Source organism: Phyllopteryx taeniolatus, chromosome 20 (genome assembly GCF_024500385.1).
Source record: "Phyllopteryx taeniolatus isolate TA_2022b chromosome 20, UOR_Ptae_1.2, whole genome shotgun sequence".
In the NCBI taxonomy this organism is placed as follows: domain Eukaryota; kingdom Metazoa; phylum Chordata; class Actinopteri; order Syngnathiformes; family Syngnathidae; genus Phyllopteryx; species Phyllopteryx taeniolatus.
The window spans coordinates 1938266-1958068 of record NC_084521.1 but is presented as its reverse complement, the minus strand read 5'-3'; the positions used below and the strand labels follow the sequence as shown (position 1 = coordinate 1958068).

General features: G+C 40.7%; 1 protein-coding gene across 3 annotated transcripts in view; it reads left to right on the top strand.

Annotated features, from left to right (window-relative positions):
* The window catches only part of LOC133470382 (cadherin-12-like), a 132879-nt gene that overhangs the window by 44493 nt on the left and 68583 nt on the right, over positions 1-19803 (top strand). For all 3 annotated transcript variants that reach the window (XR_009785967.1, XR_009785968.1, XM_061758733.1), the window contains 4 exons: positions 2360-2654; positions 10134-10253; positions 13562-13729; positions 17818-18005. Coding sequence is in view for 1 of the 3 variants with exons in the window: in XM_061758733.1 (XP_061614717.1) it covers positions 2360-2654; positions 10134-10253; positions 13562-13729; positions 17818-18005 (771 nt within the window). In the remaining 2 variants the exon portion in view is untranslated. The remainder of the gene's footprint in view (positions 1-2359; positions 2655-10133; positions 10254-13561; positions 13730-17817; positions 18006-19803) is intronic.

Sequence of the window (19803 nt, the reverse complement as noted above, 5' to 3'; positions counted from 1 at the left end):
ACGCGAAAATACACCAAAAATAAAGTGTAGATGGTAAATAAAGCAACAACAGCTTGGAAAATTTGTAAGTCTTCCCCCCCTGTGGGTACGCCTCTACAATCTGTTCAGCGCCCCGCAACAAACACCGTGTTTTATTAAAAACTTACAAACCTGCGAGTGCACGTTTCAGGGGAGCACCCCAGGGCCAAGACGCTCTTAAATTGGACGGCTGGCTGCTAAAAAAAAAAAATGCCCACAGGAGACGACAAACTTTGATGTGAGGCAACAAAAAAGATGCATGTCGGATGATTGCCTCGCTTACAGGAGCACAAACATCACAAGACAAGACAATGTTAACATCGTTTTTTTGAGCCTTTAATCTATCTAGCGATTAAAGCCTCGAGAAAAACAAACCAACACATGAAAGGATGATAATAAATATACAATGGACCCTTGCAACGCAAAGAGTTTCAACAAATGTAAAATATGGCCAAAAAGTCACCCAGAAATTGAGTCGTTTTGATCTTTTGATCACCTTTTCACATGGGTAAGAGTGATAATCAGTGGAATCAGGAGAAAAAGGTAATTAACCAAAAGTTGTAATCATCAAAGGTCTTGTTTAAGTTTTTTTTTTTTTACAGATAATGTCAGCTCATTGTATAGGACTTTTATGACCAGTTACTATTCTAAAACATCACAGATACCCTATTAGAAAGTTGATATGATGCTGAAAGCCCTGAAGGCTATCAAACAGGGTCCAAGCGTAGAGGTTTTTGAGACTGCTTTGTTTCATCTTATTATTATTTTTCATTGAACTGGTAGTGTAATTGCATCGTGAAAATATTGTGTTGGCGTGTTCCAAGGTTTACTGTTTTTCCGAGTTGCCCGGTTGGGCTTAGAGTTTGTGTACAAACAATCAAGATTCACCAAAGCAACCTGAAGCTCACTCAAATGGGACCTGGATACAAGTTAGCGTCAACTCCTGTGAATGTGGCGGACAGACTTGATTGTTGGACCTGCACTGTCAATAAATACACCCGTTACACCATGTCCGTCCCCAATCCAGGTAATTGTCCAAATCCCTTTCGTTGTTACTGTGTGAAAAGGCTCATAGCGTAAATAATAATATAATCCATCCATCCATTTTCTGAGCCGCTTCTCCTTACTAGGGTCGCGGGCGTGCTGGAGCCCATCCCAGCTATCATCGGGCAGGAGGCGGGGTACACCCTGAACTGGTTGCCAGCCAATCGCAGGGCACATACAAAAAAAACAACCATTCACACTCACATTGACACCTACGGGCAATTTAGAGTTGTCAATTAACCTACCAAGCATGTTTTTGGAATCGGAGTACCCGGAGAAAACCCACGCAGGCACGGGGAGAACATGCAAACTCCACACAGGCGGGGCCGGGGATTGATCCACCGTGCCGCCCTCCTTTTAATTATTTATTATTTTTACATTCTGCCGTTATCTGGAGGCTAAAAAAAGTAACAAGCAAATTTTTTTTTTTTTACAAAGAAATATAGATACTGTTTCTGTTTTCAAACGTGGGGATTCAAAGTAAATAGACATCAGAAAAATCAATATTCAATAAAGCACAGATATCTGAAAAATCTACTGAAGTATTTGTACTTGGTTACTTCCCACCACTAGTGGTTTACGCCTCCAAAAATGTGAAATTTTCTCTTTTTTAGGAATTACAACCATTCCAAGATTTCACCCGAAGTCAGGGCAGTCTCTAGTCAGTCGTAGGCTGCAGCACCTCACGACACTGAACCGGATAAGCGGTACAGAAAATGAATGATAGTGAAGAACTGATTGTGCCAATGATGTTTTTGCATTCACAAGACGGGTGTAATTTGCTAGAAATGTCAACGATTGAGTCTTTAGCTGAGACATTAGAAGCTGATAAGTTGACACTGACTCTTGAGTGAACCTTTAGTTTGATGACTAATCTGAAGTAAACTTTGTCGCTTGGCACAGGATGTATCGACAACCATGACAGCGACTAAAACAAAGACGGAGTCATACCGTAGGTCACTTAGTCCATTAGCTGAGAAGTATTTCCTTGTTGAGCTTTGAGACAAACATGCTTCACACCAAAGTGTCGCACATGCATAGAATCAGGTCTTAATCTCTGCAGTAAGCATGTATTATTTATGATAGATTTATCCTCATTAGTCAATGGAACATTCTGACAGCGCAATCATTTGCTTTTTCTCATGGCAGCATCAGCAGAGCTGTGAGTTTCTCTCGACTGTCCCAGATGAGTCGCATTCGGTGACAGGGCTTCGGGATCCAGAGTTCTCCCAGGGTCATTATCTGTGTCAGTGTTTGCGCTCAACCTGTCTTCTCCTGTTTTTTTTTTTGCTCGCAGCTGCACACTGATCTGGATCAGGGCGACAGCGTAGTCAAGTACACGCTCTCGGGCGAAGGGGCCGGCTCCATTTTCACCATTGACCAAACCACGGGGGACATCCACGCCTTACGGAGTCTGGACCGCGAGGAGAAGCCTTACTACACGCTACGCGCGCAGGCGGTCGACCTCAACAGCAACAGACCGCTGGAGCCCGAGTCTGAGTTTGTGATCAAGGTGCAAGACATCAACGACAACGAGCCAAAGTTCTTGGAGGGGCCGTATCGAGCCAGTGTTCCCGAGATGTCGCCCGTGGGTAAGACAACAAACACGACCAAACCACACTTTTGTGGGCTACTTCCTGTAGCTCAAGTGATTCGTGTTAAATTAGCATACAGAGGACACGTCTTCAAGCCAACTAATACAGTGCTCCGCAAAAGTTTAATCGTGTCAACTGGACTCTTCTTTGTTGTTAAAGACATTTCACTGTTTGTCCATATTGTTGAGGGTAAAGTGGCCACTAGAAAGTTTTGCATAATGGCCGGTCGTTCACCCGCCTGGTGGCAAAACAGCTTGCTAGTGGCCATATTTCCAACAACAACAAGCACAACCGTCATTCAGCAGCCACACCTGACAAAATATCCCATGTGACCACCCACAGGGGAAAACACCCACCAGAGACATAAACAGGGAAACACTGTATGGAAAATTTACATCTGAAGAAGCCGTTTGGATCACAGGTCTTCAAAAACTAGAAGAGCCCAATTTCCTCGATTAAACTTTTGTGCACCACCGTGACCTGGATGACTGACAATCTACTCAGACATACTGTATATACAGTGCTCGACATTTATTAGAAAACCTTGAGTCTGCTTTCAGTATCAATATTTTATATTGGAATCTTTCACCGCAAAGATTTGGGTCATTGACTGCACATAAGAGCGACTTTTTTCAAACGAATTCACTGAAGGCCACATTGAAAAAATTATTTTCACGATGAAAGTCTGAAGAACAAAGCTACATTTTAGACTACAAAATACTACGTAGATAATTAAGCTGGAAAGACATACATTTTTATGACATCTACAGCATAGCTCAGACTGGAAATGATATCTCCCTGGCATTTGTTCAGAGTACTTCTTGTGTAAGATCTAGGTCGATGTGTCATCGGCATGAATTATGATATTCCATTGGCCTTCATTATCTAAGCTACAGGGAGTAAATGCAAACAGAGGCCTGGGGAATGCCACTTTTAATTTTCAGCAGCAATGAGGTGTAACTACTAATCAACAGAAGGTGAATCCCTGTCCCATCCCAAACAAATCCTGCTGAAAGCCTTAAATGAAAGCACTGGCAAGCCGCTGATGCATCGAGAATTTCCCAGAAGCAATAAAAGCGTACAAAGTGCACTTTTTCCAGGCTGGTGGCAAACCAGAAGGGAAGCGTTAAAGCTTTGATGTTGCAAAAATAGAAAAGAGTTTTCTTTCTTTAATATACTCCAAAATCACCAAATTCTGCCTACACGTGTACCACAGGCCATTCATAGGGGCCCCTGATGCGATCCCCCAAAAATCCGACTCATTAGTGTTGGCAAATGTGAGCTTGGCTATTTTGTCCATCTCCAGGGCTCTTCCCTGAACTAAACCCTCCTTACTTTATTGCCAGCAGAAATGAACATGGTATATGAGTTATAGTTGTCACGTTATAGCAGAAAATCAATTCTAAAAATTCCACATTATTTCCATGTTGTGCTTTCTGGCCAGTTTTCAGAAAGGCGTGATATGTCTACATTTTGCCGGACGTAAGACAAAGGTACAAACTAAGTGCACTTGTCCACAAACAGCAGATGTTAATACAGCATCAATACATTTCTTTAACATAAATTTAAATTTTGCCAATACATATCCTGGTGAAAATGCAATTTTATTAATTTTTTTATTTTTTTAAAGTCCCCGACTGTGTCCAATCAATAGTGTTGGAAAACATTCGCTCCTGTTATAAGTCCGCGGAATTTAAAAAAAAATCTGGCATGCATGTTCATCATGATATGTAAGCAAGTACAGATATCAAATGAAGAACTTCAGCGGTGAAAAGTACCTTGCGTTTAAAGGTGCAATTATTTCATGCATTTTGCCAGAGGGGTCATTCCTGAACTAACTCCTCCTATCTAGGAAATTCACCAGATCACCACCAAAACGTATAGTTATCGTTGTCATTGGGAGAAAATCAAGAACCAAACAATTCAAAGGTAGCAGCCTCATGAAAATATTTGTTGCTGAGTTTCACGGTCTACTGTATTTCCAAGTTGTGCTGTCTGCTCAGTTCTCAAAAAGTTGGCGATGCATCTCAAAAGTGCATTTTTGCAAGCTGGTGGGAAAGTAAAGAGGAAACGAAGCTCTGATGACAAAGTTAAAAGTACAGTATTTTCCACAAAAGCCTTCAGGGGAGTGTGAAAGTGGCTTTTAGATGTTGTCTAATACATTTCAAATTGTAGCTTTCAAAAGGATCATAATGTGTCATGTTCACCTGAGTTACAAAAGACAGCGTTATCGGCAAAGGAGAAAAAGTTCATACTCGAGAGTAAGCGAGAGACGAATGTGTATAATTAGTGCAACATCAGTGCACTGCCTCATGTTTACGAGCTATAAATGTAGCATTTTTGTTGATAGCTTTCATAATGAAGATTCGCTTCCCGCAGTCAGCTCTCTTTGTTCAGAGTTTAGTCAAGTCCAATTTCTCCATGTTTTTCCAAGCAAAGCCTGCGTTCACCTTCACGGCGGATGCAGAATCACGTTTGTAATTGTAGAAGTGAAATCCTCTGCAAGGTCACCAAATCCCCGGGGAGAGCGGGATTGGAGGGTTGGGGGGGGGGCGAGTCTGAATAAATAATTCAGGTCATTTCCTTGTTTTGATGGAAAACACGACGACATCAGTCAACGCAACCTCAGGAATATTCAAAAGTGCCTCGAGAAGTCCAGTGTCTACTTGTTGTCTTCTGCAGAGTCAGTCGATACCGATCCAGAGCTGTCCTCTCCCTTCCTGAGTTCTGCTGCACCGGGGGCCGCCGAATCGCCGTCAACGATCACGCCGACAAAGTCAATGCATGCTAAACATGACACATATGCAGAGTCAGCAGAAGTTGAGAGGAATTATTATGTTGCTGGAGTTCCCTAAAGCGATAACCAGACAGACAATAATACACTTAAGAAAGATAGATGCCATAGACAGAAAACAGTCAGTGTGGGTTTCGAGCCAGGGTTAAGGTTTTTAAAATTAGGGTTAGACGCATAGGTTAGACTTTCAAGCAATGTGGGGGGTTTAAAGTAGGGTTCCAAGCCAGGGTTTGGGTTTCGGTTAGAGTTTCAAAGTGAGATTTGAAGACATGATTAGAGTTTCAACTTAGGTTAGAGTTTCAAACCAGGGTTTGGGTTTCAAGGTAGGGTTGCTAATCACGCTTGGGGTTTCAAATTACTGTTCAGGACAGGTTAAGGGTTTCACACAAGGGTTTGGCTTTCAATTTAGGGCTTCACATCAGTATTAGGGTTTCCGACGAGTGTTATGGTTTCACTTTAGGGTTTTAAACTTGAGAGAGTTTCAAGGGAGGGTTTGAAGGATTTCAAGCCTCCAAAGGCGTAAGCGAAGCGTGTTAAGGTACAGCGGACGTCTGAAAGGTTATTCTCTTGTCACACGGACATCAGCTCGCGTCCTCTCCGCTTGATCGAATAAAGACGACGATAAAGACGAAGAGTCGGCGGAGTTGGTTTGGAGAGTGGCAGGTGGCGGGCAATGGCGCCTCCTCGCTCGCCCCACGGGCTCCTGACATTTGAGAGCGAGCGAGAGGGCGCTATTCACGGCCGACCCCTGGGAGAGCAGATCAAGGTAACTCGCCGGAAGAAGAGTTCCTCTCCAGCAGAATGGCAATGACGCCCTCAGAGCGGGAACACACACAAAAAAAGCAAAAAAGAGGGAACAACAAACGCTGACAGTGTTTACCGCGGGGTACGAGTTGATCCAGCGACTTGTGTCGCCATGGCAACAGGGCTCACATTAATGGAATGATTGACAGACAACTAATTAGCTGAAACTGATTATCCCACAAACATGTCTGATGGATTTTTCCTTCCTGTTATCAACAAGTTTTCATAATATAAGTAATTTATATACATGACATATTTAAAACATCAGCTCACACTTGGCTGGAGATCACAATTAATGATAAAGAGTCATTAAATGATTAACTCACCATAGGATGCTCATTAAAATATATGTCTTATTGAACAATGCTACCTTTCTCATCTATAAAAACAAAACAATATGATATTAAATGGCGGTTTAGTGTCGCATATCCGTCGAGTATAGCTACTTCCAATAGGGGTCCTGGAATTTGCCCGGATTAGCTACTTCAAACCAAAATGGCCGACTTCCTGTTCAATTTCACACATGGGTCCTGGAGACTTTCTTGTGCGTCCGGTTATGATGGACAAGTCCACCCGATTTCTTGTCGCTCTGTGAACCTTGTTGGGGAATAATTTTTTAAACATCTTCCTAAGATTTCTCAAAATTATCACAATTTGATGCCATGCTCTGCACACAATTAGATATGATGAGATAACCTTTATTAGTGACCTTTATTTTTTGAATTACCTGCAGCTATTTTGGGCAAATTTAGTTGGTAGTGCCCATTGGAAAGAAAATAAACTGCCTCAGACAACAACCATGCTCTCAATGACCATGCTTAAAATTGGACAGGAACAGGAATTGGACATTTTGGGAAAATTCATCCAGTAACGCAGTAACCTAAGTAAAAAGAAAAAAAAGAAAAAAAAACTACACCAGTTTCATTAATGGTGCACGTCAACCACAACAAAAAAAAGTCTCAAGTGTGGAAGGAGGCTTGAAAGTTCATTTTCTTTCCTAAAGAAACAAAACAAAACAAAAAATGCAATTTTACAGGAAAAAAAACCTATTCCCCAAAAATTACAAAATGAAATACCGACAAACAACAGTTCTGAAAACGGCCGGCAATTGAGTCTAAAGGCTTCAGAACATGTTGCCCTTCTTACTCAATCGCAGTCAGTCAAAAATCAGTCACCCAAATGAATGACAACAGACGTGTGACATTCATATACTGTAAAACAAGGTTATATGTATGACAATATATACAATATATTGTATATATATGACAAGGGTATGGCCTGATTAAAGGAAGCTCCGCCCCCTCACAGCAAATAGGTGAGTTTTCAGCAAACTCCTAAAAACCGAACTGTGAATATGTTCACTGCACACTGAAATTCTTACGTTATTATAATTTTTTTTGTTTAACTGATGATCCCGGAAAAGTTACCAACTATGGCTTTTTTTTATTTTTGTTTTAAAGGCTTTGCAAACCTAAGGCTACACTCCATTGCAACGTGATAATTAGCTGAAGCACGTACCTTTAAATAAATAAATAACTAAAAAAACACACACACACACACACACACACCAAAAGCCACCGCACACAATCTGCATGTCACTTTGACGTTAAGAGTCTGTCGCCGCTAGTTATTCCAGTCTCCGGTTGCCAGGGTAACGCCGCAGCATGCTGTGCTATTAGACTCGTCTGTCGGTGGGGGCGGGGTGTCAGGGCGGACCTACTTTAATAGTCGCTTAAGTTTCACTCAATGACGTGTAAATTGGAGGAAGCCGCCCACCTGGCGTCGCCGCGCATTGTTCCCGAAGTTTAAAGTCGTTTTCTTAGGGAGAAAAAGTTGTTTTCTTAACAGCAAGACGTAGAGACAGTTGTATGTGTAAATTATTTCTATTAATATTAATATTAAGAGGTAGAAGTGAACGTTTGTAAACATAATTTAATGTGAATTAAAAAATATATATATTTCCATAATCTAATACCTTTTTTTCCTCAAAGAATTAGAAATAAAATATGCTTTTAGCTCTTACAAAAAGCAGTACTTTATTCTTTTAATAAAATGCCTTTTGCTCTAAAAAAAAAATTAAAATAAAAAATATTCCTGCAGGGATGTCAGATTTATGTGGCGATTCCTCACAATCATATCAGAGCTTTTCATTGGTCCAAATCTAAGGTATGGATGACTAATTGCTTTATTAGGGTTGTTTTATGAGTGCAAAAAGCATTTTTCTGGATTTTTGGGTGCTATTTCCAACTAGAATACCTCCAACCCTGTACCGAGCAGCAGCATTCGCCACATTCAGAACTGAAACAAAAGCAAACTGTAGCAAAGAGAGTGAATTTAAACAATCACAATTCAGGCTATTTTCTGCTGTAACTGAACAACAGTATCTACCTGCTACACTGCATAATGTTCCCAGCTTTTATTCCTGGTCTCTCACCTCGCCCGGGACGAGTCCTGGCCTCTGGCGGACACGTTCTATTTAAAGATGTGCAAACGCGGGAGCCGCTGAGGACTTTGGACGTCCTTTGCTCGGCCCGTGTTTGGGCGTTGTGTTCTGCGCACGATGGGAGATAGACGGCGGCGAGTTTGTTTGCCATTAATCTACCTCACCTAATGTTTTCATGTCGTTAAATGCCATTGTTGCAAGCTGCTCACAGCCAAAAAGCTGCTTTCGTATTACACATATTCCACCTGGACAGTGGTATATACAGTACGTACACCTCAAATTTGAAAATATGAGTATGGCTTATTGTGTCCCATTGGAAGATTCGGAAGCATATATTTAGGCTACACGTAGATGTATTTTTATATTGTTTATGAACAAAAATGTAACAAAATGCTCAGCTATACACTCAAATTTGTACAGATTTCAAATTGAATTTGTTGACCATAATAGGAGGGAAGAAATATTTTCAATAGCATTTACTTTAAATGTTAGTTATCTTTGTTCATTTTCTACTAATAATTGTTCAGGTTTGGAAAAAAAACCTTTTTTTTTTAAATTTAATTGAATTAATTAATTTTAGCAATACATAAATATATACATGATTTAAATTAATTTAAATCTAAAAAAAATCTGCTTTTTGACTAATAATTTTGTGCAGATTTAATGTTTGGAAATACAATTTTAAATTCTATTTACATTGAATTACTGTATATGTATTTTGATATATTTCTCAGTTTACTTACGTTTTATTCAAGTAATGCAATTACTAAAGTAATATATCAAAAAGTAGAACTACAAAATTTTAAGTTTAAAAGATTTTATATTTAAATAAAGTACTTATAAAGTACTAACGTGTTTTCTTCTTATTCTCATTCTTCTTCATATCTAACTTTCATCACCTAATCAAAACTTAATTCATCAAATTCTAAAAATTCAAACTTAAGTCATTCAATGATGACCAAAAATTTGCATATGATTCATTTGCTCCATCAATGACGACGAATCGCCATCTACCTTGCACAAAAGTAGCGCTGCCTTTCTCAGCAAAAATGGCCTTGTATTTTTATTTTTTTAATATTGAATCGCAATTTTACAGTATCCGACAGCACTAGTTATTCCGCAGCATCCATATGTTTACTATGATAAAACGATTAGCAACATGTTTGTTTTTAATTGAAAAGCCATGGTAGATAATGACTAATACTGTTAGGCAAGGTGGCTCCAACATGAAATCACGCGGCTTGGACGGCTGCCATGCTAACAGCATTGGCAAGCAGCATGGCTCTTTATTTTCCTCGGTGTCCTTCTCTTATTTAATACACGGCTGCACTGAATGCAGTGCGTTTAAGTTTCGGTAGCATCGGGCCAGTTTGTTCCGATGTTTGGATTTTCCCCTTTTCTCCGGGGTAACAAATAACTCTTGGTTTCTCCGCAGGGACGTACGTGACGCAGGTGACGGCCACCGACGCGGACGACCCGACGTACGGAAACAGCGCCAGAGTGGTTTACAGCATCCTGCACGGACAGCCCTACTTCTCCGTGGACCCCAAAACTGGTAACAATTCTCGGCGACGTCCTCGGCAGTTGCGGTGATTCTCAAAGTGCGGCATGCGGAAGAATCACTTGATTAAATGTTCAAACTGTGTGTAATGTTGCAGCATCTTAAACTTTATTTCAATCTGACACAGTACATTTGTTAAGTAAAGTTCAGTTGTATTAGAGTACATTTGCCGTTCGTTTTCATATTTGGAATGTCGCATTTTTATTTACTAACTTTTATGAGCAATACGTTTTAACTAAGTCATCATTTCATCTGGCAGATCTTTGTATGTCGGGGAGGAGCTAAATTTAGCCGGGGTTGGTAGCGGAAATTATGGCAGGGCTTCGCTGCATGGGTTTGGGTTAGGGTTAGTTTCTCTGCTGAATGGCTTTTAAAAATCTCGAGCATTTGTAAACCATTTGCTCCCCCATCCATGTTAATAATTGCCTACATTAATAGTTTAAACCTTCGATAGAGTACACCACAAATTACGCTGAAAACATTTCAATATCATTTCAAACTCATCCATAACATTACCCTTAAACATAGCACATGCAATATTTTACGTTAACCATTCTCCCACTTGCTAAGGCAAAAAAAAAAAAAAAGACGGTGCATTTACTTGACGTGTGACGTTTAACGCGATTTAAAATGACCTACTTTTTCAGTGTTACTGCTTATTATGTTACGCTAAAATATCTTTTCCAAGAACTTCTTTAAAGCATTGTACATCTGGCACTTATCTGCTACATTTGCAATGTGTTATTCCCACAGAGTCATTTTCTGTGAGGCACATATCAACATATTAGCGAGCCGGCAGCATCCAGATGTTTCCATCTCATCACTTCGCCGCTTTGTTGCTGACTAACTAACAACTGTTTACGGCCGCCGCTTGGAAATGACCAAACACAATTATGCCAAAACATTAACGCTGTTATTTATTTTTGTTGTTTATGCCCGCGCGCTGCTGGAGTCAATGCAGCAGAACAGCGGGCGAGCGAACTCAGTTTTTCATGCTGAACTTCAAGAAGATGTGGTTTGGACTTTTTTTCTTTCACTATTTGAAATAATAACCAGGTGTTTCAAAAGGTTTCTGGCATTCTCACATCAAAAGAATTACAGCAGATTTATCATTAACATTATCCGAGAAGGGTTAGGGCGTTGCGACTATGCGAGCGGCTCCTTGTTCTCAAACATAGTCTTAAGAGAAAGACGAGAAGGCAAATAAAGCAGGGAAAGTCACTTATGAACTCACCAAGTCGCCCAATTAGTGCCCGGATCATCGCATGTGGCGCATGCAGCAGACACGTGGCCAAATACAAATATCAACAACTGCATAGAACATTCGAGGACACTGATCACGTTTCTGTGCTAACACTGCAGCACTGCTCAATTTTTTATTTTTTTTAAACAAATATTCTGCATTTTGAAAAAACGTGACTTTTGAAAATCCGACAGCAGATAGGAGAGCAATCTAAAACTGGGTAAAAACTTCAGGGAACTTTATTGAAACTTCATAAGAGATGCTACTGAGCCTGGGAACCCCTTGCACTTTGTTTTTGTTTGAACTTAAAACAATCATACGTGAAGGATTTCAGTTATATTGAAATTTGGAAAACTCTAGGGATATATTTACAGTTTTTATTGAACTTTATAAGATGCTGCTGAGCCTGGGAGCTCTGCGCTTTTTGTTAGAATTCTAAAACTAAAATGTCTATTGTCATTATTATTAAAAAAAAATACTAACACATTGCAAATCTAAAAATAAAGATGCGTTTAAAAGCTATTAAACAAATGTAACTGTTGGAGTTTGTATTATTCAAAATTTTATTATTTATTTTTAAATATCTTTCCTTTTACTTCAAATGAATATCGCCTCCAGGTATCGGTTATCGACCTGAAAAAAAAAAAATAATAATGTATCGGTCTCTCTGTATTGCGAACAGTCACTTGAAAATGCCTGATTTTCACCCAGCCGAGCTTCCAAGTCATGGATGGCGAAAAAGTGTGGGGGCAGTTATGTAAATTAAACTAATCTTGACATCGTAATTCAGCAAAACTCACGAGGCATCGTTCTCAGACACATTTTCTGAAAAAAGCAGATAAAAGATTTACTCTTGCTGTTTAATTTCACACTTGATGGGCGTGTAGGTACTTCAGACACACTACTTTTTGCATACCAGCTATTAAAAACTCACATTTCCACATTATGTCCCCTTTAAAAGACACTTACACGACAGCGGCACAAGCGGGACACTTCTCAGCATATTAAAATCGCTTCACGCATATCACAAAGGCGACACGGACGGAACTCTGTGTTGCCGCTCGTCGCGGAGAGACGTGAGCGGCGCGCGCTAGCAAAGCGGCGGCAACTACAAACACAAATCATGCTGCGAGAGGAAATGTTTTCCCGGCTGGGCGTCCGTCTATATGTGCAAACACACGTCAACAAATGAACAATCAACACGCGGGAGGTGTGACATTATCGTCGCAACTAAACATACACTTTGAAAAGAAAATCATCATTGTGGGTTATTCACTCAAAAGGTGCATGCTGCAAATACTAGGCTTTAAAAGAAAGTGTGTAATGTACAACAAAAGAAGAAGGAATACACTGGTCAAACATTCCTCTTCATATTGTAGATTTTGCTCAATTTAATGTTCCTCATTTAATTACTTTGTTTTGGTTTTTTTTTTGCAGTGTAGTGACCATTTTGTCGAATCTTTGTTCAAAGACCAGTGTTGCAAAAACTGGGCTTAAACAACAACAAGTAAAAGTAATGATGGAAGAAATATATTACTTAATTGAAAGCAAATTAGTGGATTCATACAACTTACACCAATAGAATTATGGCATTATTTTCAGCTAAACTGATTGATTACCAGTAATAAAATCTCAATAGCAAGTTGTATTAGCTTCTGATTTTTAAGCAAAACAGTGCTTGAAGCAAGTGCAAAAACTGCCTGGCTACCAAACAACAAGTGGTTGTTGTTGTTGTTGTTTTTTTTTTCAAATTTGAGATATTTGATCTTGGTTAGCTTTGAGTTTTTGCCGCCGTCCATAAAGGCGCAGCGCAAACACTGCGTAATCTTCAACGAATCATTGCAAGTCTTCGCCACAGGTCGCTGTCTGAATGTCAAGTTTGTCAGGTGACCTCTATTCCCGTTCCTCGGGTAAAGATGCATTTTAAAATTTAAACAAAAATTGCGCTCGGCACGGCCGCATACTTGGCTGGCTTTCATATATTTACACGCTGTTCCTTGAAATGCCAAACTGGCCGTGCTGACATTTGCGCTTGTCGCCCGCTTGTGCTCCGCCGCAGGCGTGATCAAGACGGCCTTGCCCAACATGGACCGGGAGGTGAAGGAGCAGTACCAGGTGCTCATCCAGGCCAAGGACATGGGGGGCCAGCTGGGGGGGCTCGCCGGGACCACCGTCGTCAACATCACCCTCAGCGACGTCAACGACAACCCGCCCAGGTTCTCCAAAAGTGGGTGTGGCCTGTTTTAATGCTTGAATGTGATCGGGAACTCTCATTTTGACATGAGTTTCATTGAAAATGACCATTCCCAGTTCAGACCGGCTTTGACCGGAAGTAAACTCGACTCCCCTCAAACCGAATTAAAAGCAATAGTTTCACTTAAAAAGTATTTTTAAGTGGTCCAACGTGGATCCCGTTGTCTTATAAGTTGTTAAATGTGAATTTTGTGCTCATATCTATATAAACAACTACTTCAGACTGATTTTGTATTTCGGAAGGAAACATAGAAAGGAAACACCCAAGTCAGCAAGGACAGAAGGAAGAAATGAAGGGAGCAAAGGAGGAGGACAAGGTAGGTCAGAAGGGAAGGAGGAAATTAGAAAGGAATCAGTGATGGAAAGAAGAGGGAAATGGGAGCAGCACGATGATGGAGTGGGTATCATGACTGCCTCACAATTCAAGATTCAGGTTCGAATCCGTGCGTGGGACGCGAGAAAGAAAGAAACGAAGGAAAATGAATGACTAGAAGGTTGGTCAGAAGGGAAGAAATGAATTTAGGAGGGAGCAAAAGGAAGTGAAAAATAAATGTTTTTTGTAAATGAATTATAATTTGATGTTGCGTTAATGTACACTTTTGACTCATCCAAATCGGACCTGTGGATTCAAATCAGTTTGAACGCATCTCCCAATTGTGACACTTGAGAATTGCTATTGCGTCATTTGAAGCATGCGGTTTTGATGGAGCACTCTTGTCCTCACTCAAAACGCTGACGTAACTGACTGACTTGACTGTCTCCTCCCGCTTTGGGAATCAAAAGACACTCCGTCAATCAATCAATCAATCAATCAATCAATCAATCAATCAATCAATCATCACCAGGAGTCGTCTTCTTCATTCGCACGATTTGTTTGCGTGGCAACGATTCTACGTCGGATGCCCTCCCTGATGTAACACTCTCGTTTAAGGGGAGTAATCTCGGAGCACGACACGACAAAATCAATCAATCCAGTGGCGGAGAAAAACCCAAGCTGTTGTTGAGAATACTAAGTTGAGACTTTGACTTTTTGGTTCCTTTGCCAAACTTTCTTGGACCGCTTGGCAAACCTTCTGTGAAGGCACCAAGCACATTTGCTGGGCTAAAAAAAAGGGTTGAACACTGCTTCCACAACAAAACAATTTGTAATTTATTTTTCATAAGGAAAATAGCACTTTGTAATATTGTACATCCAGTAAGAACAAATATAAATATTTTTTTTGCACACATTGTTTGCTTTGGACATTGTGCTCCTCCTCCTGGTGTGCACGTCTTGGCCCCCTGGGGGCAGTAGTATAAAGACCTGGATATACGTACGCAGTAACTTTCTGTTTTATTCACAGAGGATAAAGAAAATCTCCCTGTGAGTTTTGATAGACTATCTGTCTACGTGTTGTTGCGCGACTGTTTGGGTTCAAATATCTGTTGCTTAAATGATTATAAACACAGGGACACCTGTGCCATTCGTCAGCCCGTCTATAGTGTTTCCCATTATGTGTTAGCATTAAGCTAGTGGTATGGTGAAAGACACAATGCGTAATTTTCTTACTTTTTACGTTTAGTTTGACAGTAAACTTCAATTGCGAGTGGCAACAAACAGCTCGAAGCCTCTTTTTTGAAGAATTGTTGACAATCCGCCAAACTGATGCTTCTTCATTTGCGTTCACTGCCACCTATACTGGGCTTGTATCTCAAATGTTTGCTTGCAAGTCAAAGCAAAAAAATAAAAAATAAAGCAGTTGCTTGTATCACAAGTATTAGGTGGACATCTTTAATTAATTTGGTCCTTAAACTGTCACTACGCTGTGATATTTAATTTATATCTAGTCAAAATTCATTCAAATAACTTGTTTTGGACAATTTTCACTTGTTAAAAGCAAATTTTTACTTGAAATAAGTCAAGGTGATCAGTCTTATTTTAAATGCAATCACATTAGTTTTGAGATTTTTAACTTGAAATTAGTCTAATATACTTGGTAAGATTTTGTGTGTTTGCAGTGTAGCTGCAACCCGCCGACACACACAAGACCCTTTGGGATTCGCCGCGCCGTCCAAACCTCAAAATCGATCAACGGACACAAGCCAGATGGTCAGAAAACGTATCAAGTTCGGCATTATCAGAAGTTTCCGCCACAGGAGCGACATACGTAATCGCGCAGTTTGTCACGATGACGAGCAAAAGGTTGACTTCTTTTCTTTTCGACAAGCTCCTGTAGGCAAAGCTTGTCGGCTCGCCGTTGTTTTTGCTCCAGGAGCATCCTTCCATATTTAGATTTAGGTTTTAGCACGATGCACTCAGGGGGCTGACTCACTGCATTTCAGCAAAACGCTGTAACTTGACCAATTTTCCATTTTATAGCCAGTTAAACCCCATGAATTTGCCTCACTCAATCAGCAGGTGAAAGCGGTGGGGGGAAAAAAAAAAATCAATTTCTATAAAGTCACTGATGTGTGAGTTTTGGCTACGTACAAAGATGACAGCCAAGCGCAAACCTCTGCAGTGAGCCAGACTCCTCGTCGAGCGCCGCGGAATGTAAATAGAGCTGAGCTATGGAAAGCAAAAGTTGATATTTCCATAATTCTGTCACAGCACAAAGGTTCGGGCCACGTGTGGATGCTCCCGTACGCCGCTGAAGATGTTTAAAAGTCCTCACAAGACCTGATGACATGGGGCGAGAGTTCTACTTTAGGCTTGGAATCACCGCTCATTTGAGGCAAACAAGCCAAAATCCATAGCAACAAATGTGTTTCTATGTACATCCACAAAGCAAATGTCCCCAAAACTGTGAAAATCAACACAACACCTTCAGAGTTCTTCATTATTTGTCGAGCATATAAGAGCCAGATTCATGCAGAAGCTCTATCTCGCTCCTCGGGGCGTCCCGAGGAATGACAAATGATGCATGAAATTTGTATATGCTTGTATGCGAGTGCACGTGATAGCGTCCAGCGGCGGCTTGTTCAGGTGTCGCATAAAACACAATCTTGTCTTCCTCCAATTAAAAAAAAAAATAAAAATCATAATCGTATTCACAGTTAGCGTTTGGATAAGGCCTTTCAAGAAAGGTTCGATTTTCAAAGTTGGGTTTCAAGCCACGGTTACGGTTTTAAAGTGTCAAGCTAGAGTCAGGGTTCAAATGTATTGTAGATTTCAAGCCATGTTTAGGGTTTCAAATTAGGATTTCAAGGCAGGGTCAAGGTTTTAATTCACTGATAGGGTTTCAAAGTATGGCTAGGGTTTGAAATTACAGTTTCTAGCCTTGGTGAGGGTTCCAAATTAGGGTTTAAAGGCAGAGTTAGGGGTTTGAAATGAAGGTTTTTTTAATTTGTGCTAGGGTTTCTCACAAAGATTAGGATTTCAAGGCACTGTGATGGTTTCAAACTAAGTTTAGGGTTTCAAATTCAAGTTTCAAGGCAGGGTTAGGGCTTGGTAAGGGTTTCCAATTTGGTTTTAAAGGCAGTGTTAGGGTTTCAAGTCTGTGTTAGGGTTTCAAATCTGTGCTTTCAAAGTTTCAAGTTAGGATTTTAATGCAGGGTCAGGTTCAAGGTTTCAAGGCAGTGTTACAGATCCATAATGTAGTCAGAATTTTAAATGAGGATTTCAAGCCTTGGTTAGGGTTTGAGATGAGGGTTTTAGGTCAGTGTTATGATTTCAAACTGCGGTTGAGGTTTCAAATTAGTGTTTCAAAGCCAGGATTAAGATTTACAATGTTTCTTATGACTGATATTGCTGGATAAAGGCTGTAGTGTGCAACCATTTTCTCAAAATGTATACACGAAAAAAAAAAATAATAATAATAATCCACCCCTTAAAGGTATGCTTTTTATTGCATTGGTTTTCGTGCAAAAATAAATTAAAACATCCTGTCATAATTTGAATCATGCAAGAAGATTTTTCTTTTCGACATGCAGAAATCAATTTGTCTGTTTGTGTAGGATCCCTCAGGAGGCAGAGGCTTGCAGACGTTTCATATTTGTTGCTCTGAACGCTACAGGATGACGTGCCCGCCGCGTATTTAGAAGATCCTATTAAATATCTGCGCTCGCTTAATTTGTTTGCAGGTTTTTTCCACTTGCGCGTTCCCGAGTCCTCGGCGGTGGGCTCGGCCGTGGGCAGGATCAAGGCCCACGACTTGGACGTGGGCAAGAACGCCGAAGTGGAGTACACCATCGTGCCGGGCGACGGGGGCGCCATGTTTGACATCACCACCAATGACCACAACCAAGACGGGATAATCGTCCTCAAACGGGTGAGCGCTCCGCCGGCAAAAATGGTTTTGTTGTCATGGAGAGCGGAATTGAACTTCAGCTGCCTTTCAATCGCCTCAGCGGGCTCGTTGCTTTATGTGCCGCGGGCTCTCGAAAGAGAGAGTTCAAATTTAAGGTTCCAAGACATTGATAGATGGATAGATTATTCATCAGCCAGGAAAATTTACTTTTTTATATGCTGTATGTAAATGGTGAGAGCATCGAATTAGGCTTTCAAGTCAGAGTTGGGGTTTTAAAGACAGGTTTCAAGACAAGGATAAGGTTTTTTAACAAGGGTTAGGGTTTCAACATAGGTTTTCAAGTTGTTAAAGTTTCTAACAAAGGTTATAGTTACAAACCAGGGGTTCAAATTAAGGTTTTAAATTATGGTTTCAAGCCAGGGCAATGGTTTGGACCATGGGATTAGGGCTTCAAGACAATGTTAGGGTTTAAATTTAGAGTTTAAAGCCTGGGTCAGGGTTTAAAAATTATGGTTTCAAGTCAGGCTGGGGGTTGGAATGAACAGTTGGTGTTGAAGTCAATGTTAAGTTTTCAAGCAAGGAGCCTAAACTGGCATTTCAAACAATGCCATTAGGGTTTCAACCCAAAGTTTAGTGTTTGAAACTAGGGTTTGGGTTTCAAGCAAAAATTAGGGTTTCAAATTCAGGTTTAAAAACTGGAGTAACCCACGCAGGCAAACTCCACACACCCAAGATTTGAATCCTCAACCTCAGAAGTGTGAAGCAGTTGCTACCACACTGCTCCCCTAGTAAAACAAACAAACAAACAAATGTTACAAATATTATTTTAGTGGTACAAAAACGCCCTAAGACGAGTGCATACTGCTTGTGTGGAAGATAGTGAGGCCGGGAGATGAAATACAGAAGATGTTTCTAATATATTATACATGGTGGAGCGGACTTTGTAGAAGAAACCAAGCGCCGGGCAGCGGGGCACCCCACCAAGGGCCCTCCATGACCCTTGAACCTTCATTAGAGACTCAGCGTGTCGGCGTCCCGGCTGCCCCCGATGCCAGCGAGCGCACGCCGTGGAGGAGCTCATCTCGTGGGCCATATGCTCTGCTCGCTAAATTGATTAAGACTCCCAGAGGTCGGCTTTGATCCGTACCGCATTTTATTTCCGACGCGAACCTACGGCATCGGTAGGAACACCATTTTGCTCGGCCAACTTTGTACCAAAGTGGCGTCGACGTTAGCGGAATTAATTACGTCGGGATAAAGCCTTCAAGGTCTATCATCTCTTGTTTGAACAAAGGAAGACGTTACGGGCGCGCACTAAAATTAGGGAGCGAAATGGAGCAGCCACTCGGAATATATTAAACACGATAAGACATGCGAGTTATTAACTTTGGCCTATATGCTTCAAAAAATATGGGGGCTTAAAATACGCTAACCTATGTCCATTGTATGACAGAATAAATGATTTCCCATTTAACTATGAGGAATGACTTGACAAACGGCGTTTCTTCAATAATTAATCATCTTAAAGGTAGAACATGATACATGAACAAATCATCAGAAAAATGTATGCCCACATTACAGTCGGCAAAAAAAAAGCTTTGAATATTTAGTATCACCCATCTGTCTGATATTTTTACTTCCGATTGGGGCACATTTGGCCAAATTCCAGAGTAGAAGTTGGGCGAAGTACGAGCCCCGGAATTTACCCATAGTGGCTGCTTCAAAGCAAAACATCTGATTTGCTGTTCAATTTAAGTGATGGTCCTTGAGACTCTTATCGTACGTCAGATAGATAGATTGTGTTGATTTTATTTTGATT